Source organism: Rattus norvegicus, chromosome 6 (genome assembly GCF_036323735.1).
Source record: "Rattus norvegicus strain BN/NHsdMcwi chromosome 6, GRCr8, whole genome shotgun sequence".
NCBI lineage: Eukaryota > Metazoa > Chordata > Mammalia > Rodentia > Muridae > Rattus > Rattus norvegicus.
The window spans coordinates 29,577,522-29,603,923 of NC_086024.1; the positions used below are offsets into that span (position 1 = coordinate 29,577,522).

Here is a 26,402-nt window from a genome sequence, read left to right on the forward strand (position 1 = left end):
TCTCAGCTGCAAAGTATCTTGACAATTCAATGTCATCTTTTTAAATTTTAAACAATATATAGCAGATATATGGTGTCAAAATCTCAACTGATTTTGTTTTGCCTTTCTGTGATGATTAATGTCATTAAAACAAACCCTTTTCCACATAAGGGCTGGTGAGATGGCTCAGAGGGCAAACGATCTCACTACCCAGTCTGACAACTGAAGTTCAACCCTAGGACCCCTAGGACCCACATGATAGAAGGACAGAAGCAACTCCCAAAGTTGTCCTCTGCCTCCACATGCCCTCTATGGCACTCGCTGGCATTTACAAGAAGCAAGCAAACAAATGTAAACGTTAACAACGAACACTTGCTACACATTCCTTTGTCCATTTGACTGTCATTTGCTCATATCTCTCCTGGCTTTTTAAATGACGTCTTGTTATTTTTATACATTGGGTAAAAACTCTGTGATGTAAGCACACATTTTCAGCTTGAAGCACGCTGTGCCACAGTGATATTCTGTTTCATGTTCTAACACTTTGAGCTGGTTTGCTGGAATAGCCTCTTGCTATGTTACAAACAGGCTAGCTTGAAAAGCACAATCCGGGGCTGGGGATTTAGCTCAGTGGTAGAGCGCTTACCTAGGAAGCGCAAGGCCCTGGGTTCGGTCCCCAGCTCCGAAAAAAAGAACCAAAAAAAAAAAAAAAAAAGAAAGAAAAGCACAATCCTCCTGCCTCATCCTTCTATGTGTACTACAATATCTACCATTGTCTTTTTTTGAGACAGGATCTCTCTGTGTAGCCGACTATCCTTGGCTATGCACACCAGACTGGCCTTGATCTTCGCCTCACCTCTCCTGCTGAGATTAACGAGTATCTCCAGCATCTAACATGTCTTCAAGGGCAGATGCTGCTGATTCTCCATCATTTATTCCTTTACCCTGTGATTTCCATTGACATACCTGCACTCACATGTTTAACCAAACACTTCTTAATTGCTGCTAGCTCTTGCTAGGCATTCCAAAGGCCTATTTAGGGATGGAACAGCGTTTGGCCATTGCTAAGCTTTACCCCACCTGCAGAAGCATGAACACATGATGGACAGGCAAGCATTTGTGGGAGCTTATGACTGACAGGTGGGTTTCTGATGGTCTATTGTACTGTTCTACAACCTGGTTCGTCCGTTGAGGAAGGTTTCAGATCATAATCACATAACCATTGATCGCAGGCAATCTGTACCACATTCAAAGGCACTGCCAAAGTGTTTTATACAGACTATTTTTCATCAAATTTGTCTAGGTTTCCAAGACATGCTAAACTAAAAATCACCTAAAATACATCAGAAACTACTTAGAAAGTAATTTAAGGTTTTTAGATTTGCTGGATTCCTCTTTATACAAATTATTTTATAAAGAACTATTAGATAATCACATTGAAATCAATTTGAAAATCAGAGATAGCATTCACGGGTCACAAATTTAAAGTCATCTCTACTGACTGCACTAATTCTGCTAAGTCATGAAGGAAGCGTTGAAAGAATGAAGTCACACTAATCTGACCAGGCGGTGCTTAGGGCCTGCCATGTAAACTTCGAGTCTAAGCGCCCAGCAGAGCAGCTTCGCGCATGCCGTCGCCAGCTTACACAGGTGTTATCAGTGCTTCCTTAAGTTTCTAGAGCTGAACAACAAACAACATAACCCCCACCCTCTTCAATCTCCCCCCCAAACTCCTACCCATCACCAAGGTTCTACCTCATTGGCCCCTCACGGCCAGGGGAAATAAGTTTCTGGAATCCAGAGTAAAAACTCAGGAACGCATTTTCCTACAGAAAGAAATATAAATTGTGATCTAAAATGCTGAGTGTTAAGGTTCAGCTGCACTTTATACAGGCTTTTGTGAACTAAAGCCTAAATAACCCAACAATTCAAAATAGCATTTCTATGAGAAAATGCATTCCAGGTTTAGGAGAATTAACATATCCCCATGGTAGGTTGGTGACTGTGTATTGCCACCAAGCATAACTAACCTCTGACTAAATTGACAAAAAATTAAGTCACGTGTTGCTATACAATGACTACTCATTCTATGAGTATCAGTTCAATAGCTTTTATTTTCTCAATTCACTGAAAGTCTGTAGAAATACTTACATTTAACATTTCAAAGTCATTGCTTTCTAAGCCCTGCGCGAGAAGGACTGGAAAGCTGTTTGTCTGCAAAAGGTCATCCTTCTTTCCTCTTCTATCTAGATCCATGGCACCAAGGCGCTCCTCGATGGTAGCCTATAGAATGCAAATGTGGCTAAGTTAGCCAGACAAGGACTAAACACCTCCTGCACAGAGAGACATTCTCAACACCGCAGTACTGTGCAAGAAAAGTGAAAAAAGGGGTTGGGGATTTAGCTCAGTGGTAGAGCGCTTGCCTAGGAAGCGCAAGGCTCTGGGTTCAGTCCCCAGCTCCGAAAAAAAGAACCAACAAAAAAAAAAAAAAAAAAAAAAAGTGAAAAAAGTTCCCACCGTCTCACAAAAAACAACTACCTAAGAGCCACATTGGGGACTGAAGAGATAGCTCAGCAGTTAAACTGCTCTCCCAAGGACCCCAGCTCGATCGCCAGCACTCACATGGCAACTCCTAACTATCATTAAAGCACTAGTTTCAATGATTCTGATGCCCTCCTCTGGCCTCTGCAGGCACTGCACACAGCATGCAGATGCACTTGTAGGCAAAACACCTATACAAATAAAATTTTAAAGAATTTTACTTAAAAAAAAAAAAAAAAGACAAGAGAGGCACATGCCCTGAATATATAGATCACAAGTCCTCTGGGGGAGATTAAAAAAAGGAAGGGACCTGGCATCTTACTACTAAGGTATAAGCAAAGAGCTATCACCATGTAAGCATTCCCTAACACAGCTATCCCTCACAACTCCATCAACTCAAGGTTGTCGCAAACAGAGTTGGGCTGGCAAGATGGCTCAGGCAGGTAAGGCAAAGAAGCCACCAAACCCACCAACCTGACGTAATTCCCAGAGCCCATGAGGTGGAAGAAGAGAAAAATTATGCCAGGTTGTTCTCAACCTCAACACACATGGCAGGCAGGCAGAACACACTTACACTTACACACTTACACACTTACACACTTACACACACACACACACACACACACACACACAGAATAATCAACTTTTAAAACGCCAAAGTTTATATAGCCCTGTAAGTAACCATGACCATCACTGTACTAGAGCAACGGCCATAGAACCAGCCAGGGTTGCTCAGACAGCCAAGAGAAGAGGCATCATGGGAACTCAGCAATATGCGAAACCCAATGAAAGTCATCACAGCAAACCCTGACTTATATCTATTCAATTATCTGCCCAGCTATGAGGAATGATAAAATCTGCTTTCAGTTAAAAGACCGGAGAATAGCAGTAAACTCTGCAGGTCTCTTGAAAACCAGCTCTGGCTCGGCCTACCACACCCCACAATTTCTCAACCCTCCAACCCGAGCAAGCGGTCACTACCTCTTTACCGCCCAGTTTCCTCTTGTTCTCCGCCTCTTTGGGCTGGGCAGGCAGCAGCTTGATTGGAGCATGATGTCCAGGAACCCCAGGCACCAAGACTTTTGCTTCGGAATTCATTACCGGTGTTTTCACCTGCCACAGACAGTACCAGGGTGTGGGAAAGATGTAACTTAGTTCTTGTGCTTCCTACTAACAGAAGCAAGCAGCCCCCAAAGGCCTTTGCATCAGACAGTGCAAATGCAATGTACTCACCACAACTGAAGTTCAAGGCAAACTTGTTAACTCAACATTGGCAAATAAACTTAAAATACTGCTTAAAAGCCCCTGGTTTTAAAGTTTACAAGATCTCATTTAGAGTACAAACCAAGAAAAAAAAAAAATAAAGCCTACCAAATACTGTGTGATTTTTTAAAAATGTTCAAGTTATACATCTTACAACCTCCAGAATTAAATCTTTGCCAACCATGCTCAGACAGCCAAGAGAAAGGTGTCATCTCTGAAACTCAGCCAGACGCGAAACCGTGTGGATATCATCACAGCAGGAGTTGGCTTCCTTCCCATGTCATACCAACAGGTATCTTCATGTCTACAGCAATCACACTCAGAGCAGACTGCCACAATGACAGTCCAAGTGGCAAGGACTCCAGCACTACTGTGGATTGATATTCCCTGAAACATTTTGCTAACCACAGCTGTGTTCTATCAAGCTTGGATAAGCAATCCTGAAATCTGCTAATCACATTCAATCCTACACAGTTCCCCGTCCAGACCACCATGTACCACACCAATAGCACAGCGGGGTAGCTTTGCAATGCCTATGTCTACATGCAGTCCCACACTTCTAAGACAGAGGCATAAAGAGGAGAGCAGTAGACAATACAAGAGACAGGTACGGTAGTGCACACACCTGTAACCCCAACACTGAGCCTGAAGAATCACGAGTTTTAATCTAGACCAAATACCAAAACTAACTCAGAAGACAGAAGAAAAAAATAAATGAAGTCAATCGAATCCAGCAGCACTCACTATATTCAACTCAATTTAACCAATCTATTATTTTTAACATAAAACCTATGATGTACTCACCTTGGTTATAGCAGTTTCTACTGTTGGAGCCCAGCAATTTGAAATGTCTCTTTCCAAACATATATGAGTATCTTTGGAGTTCAAAGCCTGGACAAAGTTTTTCAAAGGGAGTCGGAAGGAAAAGAGAAGACTGTCAAACCAAGCAGTCACCATGGCGCTGCTTTCACAGAGCACGCGGCCAGTCGGCCAGTCAGCACTGGGACACGGCAGCCAAGCAGAAGCATGGCGTGAAGGCCCTGGTACAGTGCTCACATCCCTGCTTATGGACCACTTGAACCTGCACATCAGTTTATAGCTTTCATTTACACAAGAAGGTATCCAGATCAAACCACTGAGTCCTACCCTAACAAGTCTGTCCTACAAGCAAGCTGAGGATGGCACTGCTTACTAAACTAACAAGCTGTTCTGAGAGGGATCTGTATGTCTAGGCACGATGCTCAATGAGGGAACAGGAGCCACATGAAAATTACTTAAGTCCCAGAAAGTTCTATGTGGGCATAATGTTACTGTACACTATATGAATACTATTCTTGTATTATTCAAATGCCAATCCCCCCCCCCCAACCCCATCAATAAAAGCTGGTCCACCAATGCTGAGCAGGAGAGAGAATACGGCTGGACTTCCAATAAATCTTATAGTCTCTGTCTCATTTGGGAGCTAGTCAGGATCACTTTTAAAACACCACGTGCCTGGAAAGTTAGTATCTGTAAAATCCAAAGACAGACAACAGAGGCTACTATTGGAAGGGAGCGCACCGCCAGCAGGTGGGTTTCCAGCACCATCTTATCCTCGTTTAATTAGACTGTATGTATGTATACAGTCAATTGTTCACAGTATTTCTTGGATTGACAGACACCTGAAATCCCAACACCCAGAGGCAGAAGCAGTAGAGCCCCTTCCACACTCATGGCCAGCCAGGGTTACTAACAAGAGCCTGTGTCAGAGGTACAGAGGTTTAGCATGAATGAGGCTCTCTGAGTTTGACTCTTAGCATTATAAGAAAACAGAATGTTCTGTAATAAACTCAAGAGAGCTTAGCTGGCTCCCTAGGAGCCTTACTAACTAAAACATTATAAAATCAAACTTAAGCACTTACTGGACAAGACTAAGGACTTGCAAGTCTTTACAGAATATTCTGTAGTATAAAAATGTCAGGGCACTTCCAGTAGCTTTCTACTCAGAGAATACAATGGATGCCACTAAGGGCCACCAGTAAGCATTGCATTTTCTGTATTAAGAGCAGAACTCGGGGTTGGGGATTTAGCTCAGTGGTAGAGCGCTTGCCTAGCAAGCACAAGGCCCTGGGTTCGGTCCCCAGCTCTGGAAAAAAAAAAGAAAGAGCAGAACTCAACCTGAGTCACTCACGCTGACCCCCAGGTCAAAAACAGTATGCAGTAGAAGTAAGAACTAGGACTATTTTAGAGTTAGTTATATAGGAAACATCAGATTCCTTAGAACAAAATAACAAGAGGAAGAGGTAGCACTCAATATTTGTTGGGTAAAGAAAAATGAAAAAAATTCTGAAAAATAAAACCAACCCCTGAAAGTTTTCTAATTAGAGGAGAATGTTACTTTTCTCTAAGTATTCCAATGAGGAACCAAAATAACCTGTTTGGAAATCTGCATTGTTGTATCTGAGGCAGCATCTACTTACCAGTCGCTCGATGGTAGGTTGAAACCAACTGCCATACACAAGCAGTAAGGACATTTTGTCTAAGCAAAAGCCAGCAGCTAGAATAGGGATGGGCTTTGGTGTTGCCTTCTTGCCCTTTCCAGGTGTTGCCACCTGAATTGTGCAATTTGAAGTCAAGGGCTTTTTGCAGTGTCTAGGAGTAAAGGGAAAGTAAGATTAGAGAATCAAGTCACAACACAAAACCCTGCCCTCATCTCCACAGCACAAGTGGCCAAAAAACTCACAAGTCTCTTTCAAACCTTCACATGCTACCAACACTAGCCCTCAAACTATTTCGCCCCCCTGTCCCATACTGTCAGACACCAAGACAAAGCCAAATGAGCTCCCACCGTTCTGAATGTCAGGCGTCATACTCGCACCCTAACACAGCTACCCTCAAAGCCTCACGTCTGATAATCCAGCTAAGAACTGATCGCACCCCTCCAGTCTTCTCTGGGCACTGCCCTGTGCTGGCTCACATACTCAGGTTGCAGAGCCTTCTGACTCTGGAATGAGGCCCTTCGCTGCACCCCAACCACCCCCTTTCCCCCGATGCACCAGCCTTACCACCCCACTTCTTCCCCAAAAGCCCTCAGTATTTAGCATCTCAGCTCTAAGTCACCTTTCCAACTGCTTTCTGGTACTCTAACTCGTCCTTTGCCTCTGTTTAAATTATTTTTAACATCTTGGACAGAATAACTCTCTTGAACCTTACTTAGGTCACAAATCCTCTGCCTAAAACTCTTCCAAGGGGGAGGGAGAGATGGCTTAGCAGGCAAGAGCACTGGCTACTCTTTTAGGACTCAGGTTTGATTCCCAGACTCTACATGGCAACTCAAAAGTTCCAAGGGATCCAACACCTTCATCTGGCCCCAGTGTACGCCAGACATGCAAGTGACACCCATACACGCATGGAGGCAAACACCCACATCTGTAAAATAATTAGAACAAAACAAACAAACAAACAAACAAACAGACTTCAATGGCCCACCTGTGCCAAAGAGAACCGTGACAATCTTCAGCAGCACTACCTACCGACTGGAAAGCATTCCCGGCACACCCTGCGAGCCAAATCCTCAATACTACACATGAAATGCTATTCTTTAAGAGAGCTAACTGTAAGGAGACACAAACTTCCTGAGCTTTTATTTCTAACCCTTCTTGGTATGCCAGAGACCAAGCCCTGGCACTGTGTATTCTAGACAAGATCCTTGCCCTCCAGAATGTTCTACAGTAAGTGCACCCTTCTTTCCTAGTTCTACCTACTCCTTGGAATCAGGAAAACAGAACAGGGACACTTCACTGAGTGACATACCTACAAACACAGGCAAATAAACCACCCTGGAAGATAAAACGAGTCCCAGATCACACTGGCCCACAAGCAAGTCCCTCCCAAATTTTCATTACTATCACCAATATTCACTATATATACCCATGGAGAGGCACTCTCTTAACCACAAAGAAATAGCATGGCCTATCACCCCAAACTGCTCTCACAACAATCTAAAAGGACGAGAAGGAATGCAATACAGAGCATGAGGTGGGATTATAACCAGAGGAGCATAGAAACAAGCGATTCTAAGTGTAAGACCTCTTACTTACCCATTTAATACGTGTTCAAACAGATGAACTTGACCATCTCTGCAAACAACAGCTAACTTGACAGGCTGAAAGAAAAGCATGGCTGGTTAATTCCGGTCAGTTATATAGCCAGTCTTCAGTTTAGCTCATGAAAACTGAACTCTTGTCCTGCCTCCTTAGTAACCAGGATAACAAAAACAGCAACACATGCAAAAACCATTATCCAGGACCAGCTAGATAGCTCAGCCAACAGGTAAAGACATTTATTTATCATACAAGGACAGCAACCTCAGTTTGGTCGACTAGAATTTATATAAAAATGGAGAACTGACTACAGAGCTGACCTCTGACCATGCAGATGCATACAAGCAAACAAGCCTGGGAAGGTGGATAGTCCTGGCTATCCTAGAACTATCGTAGAGCAGGCTAGCCTCTTCTGCCTCTGGATGGCTGTGATTAAAAGGGTGCACCATCAGGGGTTGGAGATTTAGCTCAGTGATAGAGCGCTTGCCTAGCAAGCGCAAGGCCCTGGTTCGGTCCCCAGCTCCGAAAAAAAAGAAAGAAGAAAAAAAAGGGTGCACCATCACATCGGCATACACAATTCGTCAACGAAATCTGTCTCTCTCACAACTTAACTGTTCTTGTGAAGACTGTAAAATAATGTTAGCCCAAAAAGGTGGCACAGGCACAAAGCAGCCTCCAAAGTAAACAAGAAAGAGAATGTCTCAATGACCCTGGAATGCCCCAGCCGCAGCAGCCAGGATGATGAAAACACGGCTTCGCACCCATGAAGGAGGGAGGGCCCACTGGCTCCCCCATTGTGTCGGCTCCTATAGCCCCCTGGTCTGGGGCTCCCACCCATGTTTGTGCAGAGGACTGAACTTAAGTTCTGAAAAGCTTTCTTAATATTTAGTACTGCCAACATCTTGCCATTTGTATTCTAAGTTATGGCTAGTACAAGAATTCAGAGAATGCCCAACCCACTAGGCAACACCGAGTACGGCAGTGCAGTGACCCCAGGGCACAGGAAGCCTCTGGGATGAGACCTCAGGACGTAAGGATGCTCCTAAAGAAACGACAGTCACCAAGGAAAGGCCATCCTCACATCACCACACTTAATGCTTCCCTCTTCTACAGCCCTAACAGATACATCTAACCCCAAACTACTGACAACCAACCAGTGTTCCCTAGATCAGAATCAAGGCTTTATTTTGGACCTTTTGACTAATTAGTAATTACTACTTAAAATTTATGTGAGAGTTAGACTTTGATTTCTTGATCCACTATTCAGTTTAGTATGTAAATGTTTTTAAAGAGCCTGTAAGAGCTAGGAGTAGGTTCAGTCAGCTAAGTGCCTGCCGCACAAGTGTAAGGACCTGAGTTCAGTCCTAATGCCTACATAAAAACCAAGTGTAAGGACCGGAGTTCAGTCCTAACACCCACATAAAAACCAAGTGTAAGGACCTGAGTTCAATCTAGTACCCAGGTATAAGCAGTAATGGTGGCATGTGCTTTTTAATCCCAGCACTAGAGAGGAAGAGACAAAGATGACCCTGGGGGCTCGCTGGCCATCCAGCTAACCTAATTACCCAGCTCACATTCTGTTGTTACTCTCTAATATCCACATTTGAGATGTGAATTATTAAAACAGCATTCAGCAAGGGCGTTAGGTGCGGGTGAGGGATAGCTCAGTCTGGCAGTTTGCTAGCATGAACAGAATCTTAAGTTCAATCCTAAATCCCTACAACCAGACATGTGGTATATATCGTTAACCCTTGCAATTACAAATAGAGGCAGGAGAATGAGATGTCCAAGATCATTACCATTAGCAACAGTGATTGAAGAAAGCCTGCAGTAGGTGAGGCCCTACCTCAAGGAAAACAGAACAGCAACCCTGAAGATGACAATTTACCTCGGCATTCTGGTACCTGCCTATAATCCTGGAGTCTGGGAGACTGAGGCAAGAGATTACCATGAATTCAAGGCCAGCCTGAGGTACACAGGAGCTATCAGGCTGAGCTGGGGATATGCAGGAAGACTGTCTCAGGCTGGAGCAAGGTCTCAGACGATACAAACGCTGACAAGATTTCTGAGATCAAATCCCCAGGATCTACATAAAAACCCACACAGGATCGCATGCGCACATGTGACCCAAGCACTGGGAAGGGGAAGGGAGCAGACAGGAGGACCTCATTGACTTGCTCATCACCACCCTAGCTCCAAGGTCAAAAGATTAAACTCCTGGGCTGGAGAGATGGCTCAGCGGTTAAGAGCACTGACTGCTCTTCCAGAGGTCCTGAGTTCAAATCCCAGCAACCACATGGTGGCTCACAACCATCTGTAATGGGATCTGATGTCCTCTTCTGGTGTGTCTGAAGACAGCTACAGTGTACTTAGATATAATAGATAAATCTTTTAAAAAAAGATTATAATCCACCTCAAAAGATTAGGTAACAGTGACAGCAGGATACCCAATATCCATGTATGCATGGGCACATGTACCTACACAGACAGACAGACAGACAGACAGACAGACAGACAGACAGACAGACACACACACACACACACACACACACACACACACACACACACACACACGGAGAGACACCTACACAAATACCATCTTTTTAGAAGTTCAGTAACTTAAAGGAAAAAAAAAATGTGTGTGACCTGAGTGCATGTGCACGGATGCAGGGCCAAAGCTGTTAGGTGTCTTCTTCAATTGCTCCCTGATTCATCTATTAGGGCAAGATCCCTTGGTGAATCTTTACTTCCCAAATGCTAGGAATACTAGCAGCTACCACACCTGCACAGCTCTGACCTGAGTTTTGGAGATCTGCATAGCCACAATTTATGCACTCTTCAGTCCCATAACTTCTGTAGAACCTCAAATAAATTCTCACACCAAGCCACTTACCTCTTCTTTGTTTTCTGACAAGGTCAAGTCAATATAGACTGGCTCATCTGTGACTGTAAAAGACATCACTGCACTCTTCTCTTTGTTCTCTGACCGGACCTGCCTAGATAGCGAAAGCAACCATTAAGTGAGAGGGCAGACTGCTGAGAACAACTAAGTAGGTGTATGCACCTAGTGCATGCTCTGTCCACACAAGCTGGAACCAGGGGGCAGGTTCTCTGGAACTAGAGCTACAGCCCGGTAGCTCTGTAAGAGGAGCAGGTATCCTAACTGCTGAACCAACTCTCAGCCACAGAGATTTTTTTTAACGCACCTAAGAGTGTGTGTGTGTGTGTGTGTGTGTGTGTGTGTGTGTGCGCACTCACACTAGCACAACTGTGTTCAACTAACTTTTTTCACACAAGCATAATTGTGTTTGACTAACTTTTTAAGTGTGAATTCACGGATATGTATTTGTTTATGGGTTTGGTTTTTGGTTTGTTTTTTATTCTTGAGACAGAGTTTCTGTACTTAATTAGCCCTGGCTGTTCTAACTTGCTCTATAGACCGCATCTGCCTGTTCCTCACTTGTGTGGCAGCTACCACAACTCTTTTTTGTTGTTGTTAAAAGATTTACTTACTATATATAAGTACACTGTAGCTGTCTTCAGACACACCAGAAGAGGGCATCAGATCTCATTACAGATGGTTGTGAGCCACCATATGGTTGCTGGGGTTTGAACTCAGGACCTCTGGAAGAGCAGTCAGTGCTCCTAACCACAGAGCCATCTCTCCAGCCCTACCGCAACTCTTTAAAGTGGTATCTGGAGAACAAACTCAGGCCCTATGCTTGCATAGCAAGCACTTATAATCTACACTATCTTCCCAGGCTCAATCTGTACACTTGTACACTTTAAGCTCTACATCAATAGAACTAGGTACAAATTAAATGATGAAGAAAAAGTTAACATATGACTTAAAAGTATGCTTAAAGGGCTGGAGTAATAGCTCAATGTTAATAGTATTTGCTGCTCTTCCAAAGAACCTAGATTTAACTTGAAGCACTCTCATGATGGCTCAGAACTGTCTAGAGGTACAATGCAAGGAGATCTGACACCCTCTTTAGACTCTGAGGACACTAGGTACACAGGCAAGAGACCTACATGTAGGCAAAACACCCATTCACATAAAATAAAAGAAAGATCAGGGATGGAGAGATGGCTCAACACTGGCTGCTCTTCCAGAGGACCAGGTTCAATTCCCAGCACCCACAACTCACAGTGCTATACATAAAAACCACATGAGGACACTGGGCAGCTCACAACAGTCTATAATTCCAGTCCCAAGGGATTTGACATCCTCACAAAGATATGCATGCAAGGAAAACACCAAAGCACATAAAATTTTCTTAAGAGGAGTATTTGAATTTATTTCCTACTAAATCTTATTTTTAGTCCAGAAAAAAATTAACTTATATGCAGTAAATGTACAGACACTTTAACTTATAAATATGTTCTTGTGAAAATTATATTTCAAAAATGTTAAAATTACATAAAAAAGCACTCTTAAATTCTTAATAAGGTACATTCTAACTCAAACTTATTCTGTCAATGTAAGTCTGACAATCAATACAATAAACCAACTTATCTATACTGACCCCATAAGCGGTGACAGATTCTTAAAAAGCAAAGTTGAACCCCACCCAAAACAGCTACATACCAGACATTAAGTAATCGGTCATGTACAGCTCCAGACAGAAAGTAAAGGCCTGTAACCCCATCAAAAGGCTGGCTCTCGTTAGGTCTGATGGTCGTGAACCTAAGCGATGAAACAGGTGTTGCGTGTCCTGTGAAGTGCTAGAGGAAGTTAAATCTTGTTTAGGAGACAGACTATAAACAGTGCAAAAATTAGTCCTTGTACATCACACGTAACAGTGGCACCTACAGCCAGAACAGCTAAGATTCATCCTACACAAAAATCTACCTGTGCTATTCATCTTTCCTTCTCAGAAGAAAAAGACACACCTGACATTAAAACACAACCCAGATTTCTCCTATTGCCCTACCCCACTACCAGCTTCTCTCACTTCTGAATCAACCTTGCAGACTTTGTCCTTCTTCCTCTATCTTGGTTATGCTCCTCCCCTCCCCACCCTTGCCTTTTTTTTTTTTAAAGATTTATTTATTTTATATATATGAGTACACTTCAGACACACCAGAAGAGGGCATCAGATCTCATTACAGATGGTTGTGAGCCACCATGTGGTTGCTGGGAATTGAACTCAGGACCTCTGGAAGAGCAGTCAGTGCTCTTAACCGCTGAGCCATCTCTCCAGCCCCACCCTTGCCTTTTTTAAAAGGGGACAGGATCTTGCTGTGTAAGCTGTGTTGTCCTAGAACTATGCAGCCCAGACTTGACTCAACCTTGCATGAACCACCATGTTGGACCTGACTCTACCATTTCTAAGGGGGTGCTTTGGTGCTCAGACACAGCCAAGGAATTGTAGGTCCTCACACTCCTCTCAGTGAGTGAGTCAGAACCACAGTTTTAAGACGTCATCACAGCACCATGATTCAGCACCCCTAAGCACAACTTAAAACTCCTGATAGCAAATCTCTACAGAAGCTGGTTACTAAAACACATAAGCATAATCACTGCATAAGGAAGGTTTTTTTAAATTCAAATTCCACTTGTTTTACTCATTTGAAAATGTATATGAGGTTGGGGTTTTGGCTCAGTGGTAGAGCACTTGCCTAGCAAGCGCAAGGCCCTGGGTTCGGTCCCCAGCTCCGAAAAAAAAAAAAAGAAAATGTATATGAACAAGACTAAATTTAATGTAAAAAAATATCAGATTTGAGAAACGTTATCTATTAATTCTATCACTTATTTTTAAAATCATTTTGGGTATACGGGGCTTTGCCTACATGTATGGCTGTGTACCGGATGCACAAAGAGGCCAGGAGAAAGTGTCAGATCCCCTAGAACCAAAACGTGGCGCTGGGAATTGAACTTAGGTCCTCTGGAAGAACAACAGTGCTCTCAATCTCTAAGCACTCCAGTCCTAATTCTATTACCTGAACAAATTACTTGGCAACTTCAATTTTTCTGAAAAGATCTCTTGTACCCCAGGCTGGCCTTGCTATATAACCAAGAATGATCTGAGACTCCTGATCCTCCTCCTTTTGCTTTCATTGTGGAAATATGTACAGCCATGCATTACAATATATGGTTTTTGCACAGTGCTAGGGACTAAACCCCATGGCATGCTTGATAGGTAAGAACTCTAGCAACTGAGCCAAAACTGAGCCCTGTTCAATTTAACTGATTTACCAATAAAGATCCTAAGCTTTTTGTTACTTTTTTTGAGGCTGAACATCATTTATGTGTTATCTCAGCAGCTAGAGTCTTAACTTAATCACTCCACCTCCCAAGGGACACACCAGACACACACGACCAACTCGGGCAAGTATCCAGCGTATGTGTGCGTGTGCGCTGCTGCTAAGGGCACTGTGGTGCTCGGACTGAACCCAAAGCCTTGTACATGTGAGGCAAGCTTTCAAATAATTAAGCTAGGTAGGATCTTAAAACAACATTCTTAAAAAAGAACCAAAAAAAAAAAAAAAATCTTGGCTGGGGATTTAGCTCAGTGGTAGAGCGCTTACCTAGGAAGCGCAAGGCCCTGGGTTCGGTCCCCAGCTCCGAAAAAAAAAAAAAAAAGAACCAAAAAAAAAAAAAAAAACATTCTTATGACTCCAACTTCAAAATACTTGCTCTATAGAACTGTAATTTTTAAAAACAATGTGATCAACTCACTCTGTAGACTTCTTTGGTCTCCAAAACCCATAGTTTGATTGTTCGACCAGCTGAAAGTAACATCTTTCCATCTGGGCTGATACACAGGGAACTGACGCTGCTATTGTCTCCTTTCCATTTGCTGAATTGTGAAGAGAACCAAAACATCACAGTGAACTAAGGAAACTTCATCAAGGAAAGCAAATGACAAAGATAAGTCAGACATTGAAAGTACTACTTAAGGTCCTGTGCCCAGTGCATTCCCTAGAACCTTACATTAAGTCAGTAACCCCAGACACACCACTTGGGTAAAGCCTCCCTGACAACGTTAGACCTCTCTGACAAACACAAAATGAAAACCCCCTGCAGTAGGTATCAGGAGATGGGTGGACAAATGCAGTGAGGAAGTAACATTGAGAGTTGCCCTGTGTCCATGAGGTAGAATGTTATGCCTAGGGGACTATTCTGCTGGTCATCCTATTCCCTAGAGTCCTGCTGTCTCTGGCAGGCTAGTCTTCAATTCCCTTGACAACATGGGGCTTCTCTGAAGTCCCCAAAGGTTATTTCTATCCTAGATCAGCATTATGAAGTCCTGGACACATGTCTGATTTTCTGTACATAGTAATACTGGGATAAGCAATGGGGGGAGCCTGGCTCTTCACATATCAAAACTGTATGTTATAAACCAGGGGCAATACTTAAATGCAGTGATAGCTCCTTTGCATTAGTAAGAACTCGAATGAAAACAAGGGTTAGAAACAGGCAGTTATGAGATAAAGACTGCTGAAAACACTGGAACTCACTAGTAATGGAGTAACAAAGTACAGAAGTCCCCTTTATCCTCACTGGCTTCTCAATCTTCCCAATTTCTTCTCATTTCCCATGACTGTGAGGCTCTTTGACAATAATCACTCATTATATATTCACCGTGATGAGACATTTTTAAAAGGCAAAGGACCGCAAAGGATGAGGAGACAGCTTTGGGAAATAAACCGCTTGCCCCAAGAGCATCAAAAACTGAGTTCAAGCCCCAGGACTCATATTAAAAATAACCATAATATAAATTAATTCATTAAAAAGAACAACACTAAGGCAAGAGGACCCTTGGGGCTTACTGATCAACCAGTATAGCCAGACTGACAAGTTCTAGGTTGAGTGAGAGACCCTGTCTCAAAAAAAGATGGAAAGCACCTGATAAAGACACTCTGGCCTCCACATTGGCGCGCGCGCGCGCGCGCACACACACACACACACACACACACACACACACACACACACACACACACACGATGAATTCCTCACACTGTCATGAAACCAGGAAAACTACCTAAAGCTGCCCCCATATGTAGAGGATGATACCAATGTCCCCTGCAAGCCCTGCTGCCAACCACAACCAAAGAAACTGTTACCTCTTATTCTGAGAATTTTTCATTATTACAGATTGCCAAGGCTCACCCTACTATGCCAGGTAAAAAGCACTAGAGTACACTTTTAATCCCAGCACTCAAGAGGCAGAGTCAAGCAGATTGAGGCCAGCCTGTCTACACAGTAAATCCCTCAACAGCCAGAGCAACAGTGTGAGTTAAAACTTGTTCTTTAAAAAAGAGGGAGGGCTGGAGAGATGTCTCAGTGGTTAAGAGCACTGACTGCTCTTCTGGAGGTCCTGAGTTCAAATCCCAGCAATCACATGGTGCTCACAACCATCTGATTCACTCTTCTGGTGTGTCTGAAGACAGCTACAGTGTACTCACATAATGAAACAGAGTAGAGAGAAGAGCTGAAGAGAGAGTGTCAGTGATTAAGAGCACTGGCTACTCTCCAAGACCAGGTTCAATTCCTAGAACTGACATGGCAGTTCATAACCATCTACAACTCCAGGCCCAGGGGTCTGATCCCCTCTTCTAGCCTCCAAAGGCATTTCCAGTCTGTGATGTTCACACGCACGCACGCACGCACGCACGCACGCACGCACGCACGCACGCACGCACGCACGCACGCACGCACGCACGCAGGCAAAATACCCAGACATAGAAAATAGAATTAACAAAGAATTTTTTCTTTATAAGCAAAGCACTAGAGTAGAACATAGCCCTTGGAGGAGTTTGACGGGTTGCAGAATAATAATCCACATAAACTGACACCGTAAAGACTGCTCTACAGAATCCTGACAGTTAAAGGGTCTCAGTCTGTCTCGGTCTGTCTGAGCCCCCACCCCACCCCACCCCCACCCCCACCCACACACGAGATATGGAGATGGCTCAATGGGGAAAGTGCAGGCTGCCACGCCTAACAGTCTGAATTCAATCCCAGACCCACAGGTAGAAGGAAAGGGGAACACTGAGGACAGCACAGCTGTAAATGCAATTATTTAATGAGATAGCAGTTTAGCAGAAAAGAGGTCAGGCTTTCATCTAACCTATTTATTTCTTAACTGTGCAGCAGAGGCACACCAGGCTCATGATGTTACAATTAAAATCAATGCTAAGTCTAGCATGCTAAGCAGTTTCTATATGAATGACCACAATCTTATCTAGACACATACCTGTAAGCCCCACCCAGCCCACTGTCAAGACTTTCCATGGGTTTCTTCTGGTCAGACACCAGCATGTAAGCGTGACTGGTCCACTCACCTGAACCTCCAGCCTCAACCCTTCCGTAGATGGCAAACCCTCCTTGTGACCACACACTGGGTCTTTCTTTTCACTTTAGTTGTATGAACGCTCACCAAACCATTTCTCTCTTCAGACCCCAATTTCTCTAACTAAAGAATACTTCTTTAAAAAAAAAAAATACAAGAGCACAAATCTACTTGGATTCATTTACTCTCCACTAGTTTAAATCCGGGATGGGTACAGCATCACACAGATTCTGTGTCCAATGGCCTTTGCAGGAAGATTGCTTCGGAATTTGGCACAAATCATGCCACTGTTTCCATGGGCCCAAGTTACTTTTCCCCAGATCACTCTGGTTTTGTTTGGTTTGCCTCCAGGAGTCACTGTATTTTTGTTTTGTTTTGTTGTTTTTGTTGTTTTGCTTTGTACACATGAGCAATCTCGAGCATAAACACCTTCAATTGTAAGAAGAGCCGTGTGCTCTCTTTGGTTCCGAGGTCTTCCTTGTAGCCAGCAAAAATGGCCTCGCACCACAGCCTTCCAGACATACTTGCTTATTTTTTAGAAGTCCTGTTCCCAGCAGGCCTCCAAAGGCGCCAAGATGGCAGAAAGACAAAGGCAAGTCCCCTAAAGGATGCTTCTATCCTCTACTGTCTATTCCCTAGGGCACCCACCTCTAACTTAATTTATTCACTACCAAGTTAATCTTTTACTTTTCTACCCCCTGGCCTTTGTTCTGGCCACATCTCTATGTTCTTTTGCCCACTCTTAGACACCTCTTGTTCCCACCGTATACCACTCAGCTGCTTTCCCACTACCCAATTCTCCCTAACCCTCTATTTCACTCGGATGCAGCAGAAACTTGTATGTCCAACCTGACTAAAAGTTCCTAGAGAAGCATCTACATAACCTTATGAATGTATATATCCCTACTGGGGCCCAAAAGATGCTGGGCAGCTTCCACTCCCAGGCACCGGCAGCACTCACCACTTCACTCTGCACATCTGTGTACTCCACTCCACAATGTACTTATCATCTGAACAACTATACAGGCAGTCATTGTCTTGATGCCACTGTATGCAATTGACTCTTTTTTCATGCCCACCACTCTACAGATTAAAAAACAAAACAAAGAAATAAAGTCTTACATAGTAATATGAATCCTGGAATGATAAAACATTTACCTCAAAATCTTAGTCCTTAAACTAAGACCTTAACTACATCTTACTTGTGTTATTAAGTATCCCAACAAACAAATGAGGTAAACCAGCAAGATCTGAAAATGTTGTTTCCCTGTTTTTCCATAGTAAAAAACCCACTTCTACATCCTCAAAGGGTACCAGACTAAACGCCTGGCCCACACTTCTACAGTGTGAGACTCTGGGCTGAGCCGCAGCACAGCTCTTTCTGCCTGGCAGAGGGAGCCACTGTCTACATGTTTCAAGGAGACATGGCTGGAAGGACAGACAGAGCCTATTTCTCTCGTCCTCTTATATGCACCATCCCAACAGTTAGGCTTCTTCACCTGTGGTGGGACAAACTGAAGCCAACAATTTTCCTAAACCCAGAGGAACGTGTTCTCTCTCCCTTTGGAGACATCAGGAAGTAGCAGCACTCTCCTGAAATGTGTGTCCCAAGCCCACAGAGCACCTGGTTCCCAGTGTTAGCGAGTCAACTCCTATGGACAGCAATGGTCTTCCTGAAGCTGCTACCCGTGCTGACTTCCAAGTCCTTCTGATACCTTTTGACTTTAGTCAAAAGTTCTCAGGGTTGGGGATTTAGCTCAGTGGTAGAGCGCTTGCCTAGGAAGCGCAAGGCCCTGGGTTCGGTCCCCAGCTCCGAGAAAAAAAAAATTCTCTGTACTCTAAGTCACCAGTAGGCATTACCTACTACAGTCTTTAACAAATATCATGTAGTTGTTTTAATGGAATGGGAAACTGTTGCTACATAGAGCTCGTCAATATTTTGAAGTATTTTTAATAACCTCTAATAATTAGTTTTTATCACATCTTTTACATAAATACAGAAATATACTTACTATTAATTTACTGTGCAACTCTCCTTTTACTGTGCTATACAATAAAATGCTACCAACTGCTGTACCAAGAGCCAACAAGTCAGCCTGGTCATTCGTTCCTATAGCTTCTGATTTCCTTTTTTTCCTTTGATGACTTTCCTGTGGGAAAAAAAGTAAAAATAAGATTTTAACTTAGTGTTTCAAATATATACCAAAATATCACTAATACATAAACTCCAGTGCCTGTGCACCACTTAGGTTTCCTGGCCCATTTTCCACCCCTCTAAAAAGAGGTAAGGCAGGGACTGGGGATTTAGCTCAGTGGTAGAGCGCTTACCTAGGAAGCACAAGGCCCTGGGTTCGGTCCCCAGCTCCGGGGGGTGGGGGGGGGAGGGGGGAAAGAGGTAAGGCTAAAAGAAAGAAAGAAAGAAAGAAAGAAAGAAAGAAAGAAAGAAAGAAAGATAGATAGATAGATAGATAGATAAATAGAAGAGGTAAGGCAGCAAATCACATCACTTCATTTGCTCTCAGTTCTCTCTCAACAGACCCAACATTCCTTCTTCTTAAACGCCAACAATTCTTCCTAGCAGGTCCAAGGAAAGAGATACACACCAAGGCTGTGAACCTATACATCCAGGCCCAAGCAGCCAACTCTTCCGTTTTCCTCAAGCTCTAGCTTCACTTTCAAGAAAACACAAACTTTTTATATTCACATACATTAACTTCAATCTGAGTCAACCAATCGTTTTGAGTAGCAGCATGACCTGGTCAGTGGCTGGTATTTTCCTGAAAGGTTGCTGCTTCTACTGACTTTGAAGACGCATGCATCTATCTAGTGGGAAAATGACATCATCAAGCTTCTTTATTTCCAAGTTGACACAATACAGCTCACATATGGCTATCAAAAGTAATTAGTGAGCAGGCTTTGGTATACCAACCATCTAAGCCCAACACTCAGGAGAGGCAGGAGGCTCAGTTCAAGGCCACCCTTGGCTACATGAGAGCCTGTCTCAACACTTGAAAAACAACAATGATCTCAACTTAAGAGTAACATTACATCACAGCTTGTGATGCTGAAAATTCTATTTTATTAACTTCCTCCATAAACTTTATAAGAATGTTTGAGCCCACAAACATGTATGTGCATCGTGTGTGCCTGATATCTATCCAGAGAGGCCAGAGAGGACATCAGATGCCCAGGGCACTAGAGGTACAGTGGTTGTCAGCTGCCGTGTGCGCCTGGGAACATAACTCAAATACTCTAGAAGAGAAATGCTCTTTGTTTTTTTTTTTTTTTTTTTTTTTTTGGTTCTTCTTTTCGGAGCTGGGGACCGAACCCAGGGCCTTGCGCTTCCTAGGCAAGCGCTCTACCACTGAGCTAAATCCCCAACCCCAGAAATGCTCTTTCTTAACGGCTGGGCTCCAACCCCTTCCACTAATTTCTTAGACCTTTCCAACTTATTTAATTATTTAAATTTTAGTGTAAGGAAGCTCAAGAAGTCCATTCTTTTGGCATGAAGAAAGACTAATACTCTAGGAAAGGAACTTCTCTTACCCAGGGAGGGTCTTGGCTCTACAGCACAGAAACCCAAAAACAAACACAAATCCACTCAATTCAAGGATCACTGATGAGGGCTGGGAGATGACTCAGTGGTTAAGAGCACTGACTGATCTTCCTGAGGTCCTGAGTTCAAATGCCAGCAACCACATGGTAGCTCACAACCATCTGTAATGGGATCCAATGCCCTCTTCTGGTGTGTCTGAAGACAGCTGCAGTGTACTTATATATAATAAATAAATCTTAAAAAAAAAATCACTGATGAAAACTACAGCATTGCCTATGCAGGTAAGCATACTAAGGGACAGAAGCAGCAATAGAACAGAATGCCTGTCATCCAGCACCTGGGAGGTTTCTAAGCAAGGCCAACAGTACCAGGCTTGCCTAAGCTCCATAAGCCTCTCAAAATAATTAAGGCAGGCAGGCAGCAGGCAGATAGGTGACAGGGAAAGAAATGATAGATAAATCAATTGATCAAGGATTTCTTTATGATGGACAGGTGATAGGTAGATGATAGATAAATCAATTGATCAAGGATTTCTTTTTTATGATAGGTGATTTTTATTTTATGTGCATTGGTGTTTTGTCTTTATGTATGTCTGTGAACTGGATCCTGAAGTTATAGGCATCTGTGAGCTGCCATGTGGGTGCTGGGAACTGAACCCAGGTCCCTCAGTGCTCTTAACCACTAAACCATTTCTCCAGTCCCTCAAGATTTCTAAAGCATATTCCTCCCTCCCCCAACTCCTAAAGCATATTTTCCTTTTCTCTACCCCTATTTCTTTTTTGTTGTCTTCAAAGAACACATCTTAAGAATTTTATTTATAGAACATTGATAAATTTTAAAAAAATTAAATTAACAAAAGTAACTTTTCATTTAAACATCTTTGCAAGTCCTTAGAAATGTAACTATACTAATAAATCCAACAGAAGTTACAAGAGTTGCAAGAAAAAACAAAATACAGTCTAAGCTTGAAACACTGAAGCTTCTGAATTAGAGATATGCTAAGCCCTATACTAGTTTCATGGTTTTTAAAGTGATTTTAAATGGCCCCAAAGCACATTTGTGATTTCTACACAAAGTTAAGAACAGAAACACCTGGGGGGAGAGGGGCCACTAACCCAGAGTTTCAGATTTTCGGTTTTCAGTAAAGTAAAAGCAAATATTGTAAAATCCCAAAGGTCCCAATTCTGAAACATATCACAATCACTACTGCCTTACCTATGTTTCTCCTGTGTGGCATAGCCCTAGTCTCCATTACAGAAGAGCTTGAAGCCAGCCCAGGCTATCTAAACTGTCTAAAAGGGCTCTCTTTACTTCAAGCACTTACTTAAGAGGCAGAGGCAGAGGCAGAGGCACAGGCAGAGGCAGCTCTGGGACTTCAAGGGCGAGTATCACCTATATAGCAAGATCCAGGACAGGACAGGACAGGACAGGACAGGACAGCCAGAGCTACATAGTAAAAGTCTATCTCAAAAAATAGAATATAGAATATAGAATATAGGAAGAAAGAAAGAAAGAATGGACGGACGGATGGACGGAGCCTCTTAACTGAACATGGTGGCTCATAACACCCTGTACTGGAGAGGCTAAGGTGAGAGCAGCTGTAAGCAAGGCCATCCTGAAATACATAGTTAATTCCTATCTGGAGGGGGAGTAGACACAAAGAAAATCTTTCCTAATATATTTGGACGGTGGTAGCAGACACCTTTAATCCCAGCACTCAGGAGTGGGGAGGCAAGTGGATCTCTGAGTTCAAGGCCAGAGTGATCTACAGAGCAAGTTCTAGAATAACTAGGCCTACACAGAGAAAGTCTTGAAAAAAATCAAAATAAATGTATGTTTACTTTATCTAAACCAAATTATATACACAGTAAAGTTTCTCAAAGTATAAAACAAAAAGTTAAACAGTATCATCAAATCTTATTTGTTCTACCTTCAGAATCTAGTTCTGGAAGCATAGGTATTTCCTAAGAAGGAAAAAGTATACATCTCACCAAATTACAAATATATCAAAACAGAAGACTGCAGGTTTTTGTACAACTTCAAGGATCACTCACTGGTGATTACAACAATCTCAACCCAGTACTGGAGTAGGGAAGAACAGAAAGGCGATCATGGGCTCTAGGCTTGCCTGGGCTCCTGAGTTCCACATGGGCCTGACTGAGTAAATAGCCACATCTCAAACAAGTATGGAGTTTGGGACATGGCTCAGGGTTAGAGCATTTAGGTAGCAAGTTCAATCCCAGGCACACACACGTGTGCATACATGCACAAAGTAAATGCCAACTACGTTCAACATGTTCATCTTATAGGTCCACCATATAACTAACACATCAACCAAATTAGTAATTTATTTGTATGACCAATGTGTACTTTAGTAAAAGACAATGGCTTAAAAAATCGTTGTGTACATGTGTATTTAAGTGCCCACAGAGGCAGGGTATTAGATTAGATCCTTGGCCCTCGAGCGGCAGGCATTTGTGAGCCACCCAATGTGGGTGCTGAGATTCAAACTCAGGTCCTCTGACTGGGCCATAAGTGGTTGCTCTAACTCCTGTGTTACAAGTACAATTCTACACAAATAGTCCTGAGTCCAGGTCTGCACCACCAATTCCAGCACCATTCTAATGCCATACTCTGGACTTTATGCACTCTTCCTCCAGAAACCTCTTGCTTCTCTTAAGAAGTCAGACTGTGGGAGACCAGTGAATCCTGACAGCATTATGTCACATGAACACTGACTGTACATAAAGCTTAAAGGATGAGGACGGTTGCTAGTTCAAGCATCTGTAATTGGAAAATCTGCATGAAGGTACTAGGAGTTAATAGTCTTTACTAAGTTTTTATTAGTTTATTATAAGACTGAGATTTCTTAAAGAGACTTCCAACGTGAGCTGAGCAAACACAAGAAGCCCATCATCAAGGCCATCAGAAAGCTGAAGCAGCCACACACCGTGACTTCAAAAAGCAACAAGGTGCAGACAGGCTGAAGACAAAGGCTTAAAAAGCATCACCTGACAACCAGGTCTGACCGATTCTATCAACAATTAAGCAATGACTTTTCAGACTAAGACTGCAGAGTTTGTATATACACGGAGGCCCCAACAACTCACTCACCACTTCCTCACCTTTCCACTCTATCTCACTTAACGCTGTTATAGCCCTAGTTCATGACCCACTAATGCATCAAACCGGTTTGAAACACTGACCTTAGACACTGAAAATTATGTTCAATTTTTAGTAAATAGTTTTAAAGTCCATTTTTGACCTGTTTTAATGATATTTACTCTGGCATATGCATTTCGTAAGAGTGAAAAAAAGTATACATCTCACCAAATTACAAATATCTTCAAGAGCTGGGACTAAAGAGAGCTTAAATTTCCCCTAGAAGTATTGCCAGTGTTACAGTTCTGCTCTAATGCCACCTAATGCCTGAAATGCCCTGTCCTTCAGTCATGTTTTAAGCTGTATATGTGCGTGTTTCCACAAGCATGTGAAAGCAAACTGTGGTCCCAACACTAGACAGGGCCAGACTTCCAGGTTCTACTACCAGAGGATGAAGACAGACAAGTCTGAGAGAAAGGTGGTGGTTTCGAGCAAACAGGACCAGTTTTTAGGTGGCTTAAATGTGTGGCTCAAGAATGCTACTGGTGTAACAGCTTCAGAACAAACATAAACCAGAGAAGCGCTAAAATGATCACAGCATAAACTTAACGGCCTTATGATCATCCTAGAAACAGGAGAAAGCAATCTAGCCTTTTTAAACATTTATGAAACGCCACTACAATGCAGTATGAATTTACCTTTCTCTACTAGCAGAGTATCAGACATTGGCCTTGTAGTAAACTGCCAATTACTAAACCAAGGGCAGGACAATCATACACGCTTCTTTACATTACAGACTGTGTGAGGACATGAGTCCAGACAGAACATTCACTGATTCAATGACCAAGTTTTACTATAACAACCAAGATGTTATTACCTCATTTAATCCTAAGAGCTCTGGAAGAGAACAGTATTATGTCTCCTTCCACCCTGGAGAGTAAGTCCCATGCCAGACCTTACCAATACGCTGGGAACATGGGCTTTTAATACCAGGCTTTTTATGTCTCATACTTTAAACACTCAAAGATGTAAAATAAACCAGGTTTAGTATGATGGTCACCTTAGTACTTAAAATAGCAGGGCACACAATCCAGTGAGCCCAGAGCAGAGGTTGAGCAGCTGCCATATGCTTTGATCCATATACTACCAGAACCCATAAGCCCACCCCCATCACAAAGGCAGACCAGTTAATTCTGCTGCTAAACTGCTTTTCTGATTGCTAAGTAAAACTGAAGCTTCATTAGTCACATATCCAGGATGGGAACTGACCATCTCTGCAGCCATCCTGGCTCTCAATTCCACAATAAAGTGCAAGGGTGACAGTTAACAGTGTAAGGGGGCTGGGTTGGGTTCTAGTGCCACCACTTTCTTAGTGATCAAAGGCTTGGTCAAGCCAGTTAGCATCCTGAGCCCTGACTGCGTTTCTGCTTTGATTTTGTGGTGCTATTGATTAAACCCAGGGCTTTCCCTGTGTGCGAGGCAAGTATTCTATCTCTGAGCTACATCCTAGCCTTGTCAGGTTACTTTAAATGCACTAATCCTGAGACACTTAGTAGTTACATAGCAAAAATGGCAACATATAAAGGAAAGTGAAACTTATTAGCACCTGGGAAGCAGGGCTTGCTGGGACTGAACCCAGATCTGGGTATGCTAATCACATGTTCCTCTGTACTGCACATCCAGCACACCCACTTGGGCTTCATAACCCAAGTTATAAAGTTGCTTTAATTTGAGGAGCTTTGTTGAAAAGTTAAAGTTGGGCTCCTTAAAAATGCTTCTGTCCCTACTGTATCACAGTAGGTTAATAAAATCCGAACCACGATTTTTGAAATTTGGGGGTTGTTCTGGGGTGTAGAAGATTAGAAACGTGAATGAAGTTTCAGCTCTCTAATACTATCTGTTGCAGACAACTAAAGATGTGAGTTCCAAGTCTGGTTCCTTTTGGTCTTTATTGAAATTGCTTGCTTTTTACATAACTCACCGGACTAACTATACAAATATAAGATATTAATACCAATAATAATTAGCACGGCACTTAAGACAGTATCTACTATTCTAAGTGATTCTGCATTACTAAATTACCTTTCACAACTACTCTACTATGAAGTAGGTATGATTTGCCTCGTGTTATAAATTGGGAACAAAACCCACGATTATTACAGAGCTGGACTCCTCTCCTACCTTACAGCCTGGCTACAGCAGCACTTACCTAGCTGTTCTGTATTTCTCTGAGTGTTAGCACTCTCACCACTTTACAGGGCAGTTAAATTAAAAATTAGACTGTATAGAGCAAAGAAGTGTAGCAGCCCTAATGCTGGCAATTATATGCCTTTTTCACAAATCTCATTATGTTTGATTTATAGGGCCTGATGCCTGCTTTTGTCAACAAGAGAAACTGGAAATGTAGCTTAAAATCCGATAAGCAGCTAAACAGATTCACCCAGAGTATAGCAAGTTAGATAAAAGCTAGGTTTATGCGCTAAGTTTTCTCTAGTGATGGGAAGGAGTAAGCGATCCCAAACACTAACTTTGTGACTTTTACACCAGTGACAGCAAAATGTCACATACTTTAGGATA

At 42.8% G+C, this 26,402-nt stretch overlaps 1 protein-coding gene and 3 non-coding genes across 4 annotated transcripts in view; all 4 read right to left on the bottom strand.

The window, feature by feature from the left end:
• The window catches only part of Wdr43 (WD repeat domain 43), a 39,345-nt gene that overhangs the window by 11,912 nt on the left and 1,031 nt on the right, over positions 1-26,402 (bottom strand). The window contains exons 2-11 of the mRNA NM_001037791.2: positions 19,180-19,317; positions 18,129-18,250; positions 14,551-14,671; positions 12,457-12,593; positions 10,759-10,861; positions 7,863-7,927; positions 6,243-6,414; positions 4,588-4,674; positions 3,502-3,633; positions 2,131-2,262 (exon numbers count right to left, since the gene is read on the bottom strand). Coding sequence (NP_001032880.2) covers positions 2,131-2,262; positions 3,502-3,633; positions 4,588-4,674; positions 6,243-6,414; positions 7,863-7,927; positions 10,759-10,861; positions 12,457-12,593; positions 14,551-14,671; positions 18,129-18,250; positions 19,180-19,317 — 1,209 coding nt within the window. The remainder of the gene's footprint in view (positions 1-2,130; positions 2,263-3,501; positions 3,634-4,587; positions 4,675-6,242; positions 6,415-7,862; positions 7,928-10,758; positions 10,862-12,456; positions 12,594-14,550; positions 14,672-18,128; positions 18,251-19,179; positions 19,318-26,402) is intronic.
• LOC120093417 (small nucleolar RNA SNORD53/SNORD92) lies at positions 3,249-3,324 on the bottom strand. Its single transcript, XR_005486478.1, has one exon. It is a non-coding gene; the product is annotated as a small nucleolar RNA SNORD53/SNORD92 (small nucleolar RNA).
• Snord53l1 (small nucleolar RNA, C/D box 53 like 1) lies at positions 3,966-4,043 on the bottom strand. The gene has a single exon (XR_005486477.1). It is a non-coding gene; the product is annotated as a small nucleolar RNA SNORD53/SNORD92 (small nucleolar RNA).
• On the bottom strand, positions 13,216-13,304 carry Snord53l2 (small nucleolar RNA, C/D box 53 like 2). The gene has a single exon (XR_005486479.1). It is a non-coding gene; the product is annotated as a small nucleolar RNA SNORD53/SNORD92 (small nucleolar RNA).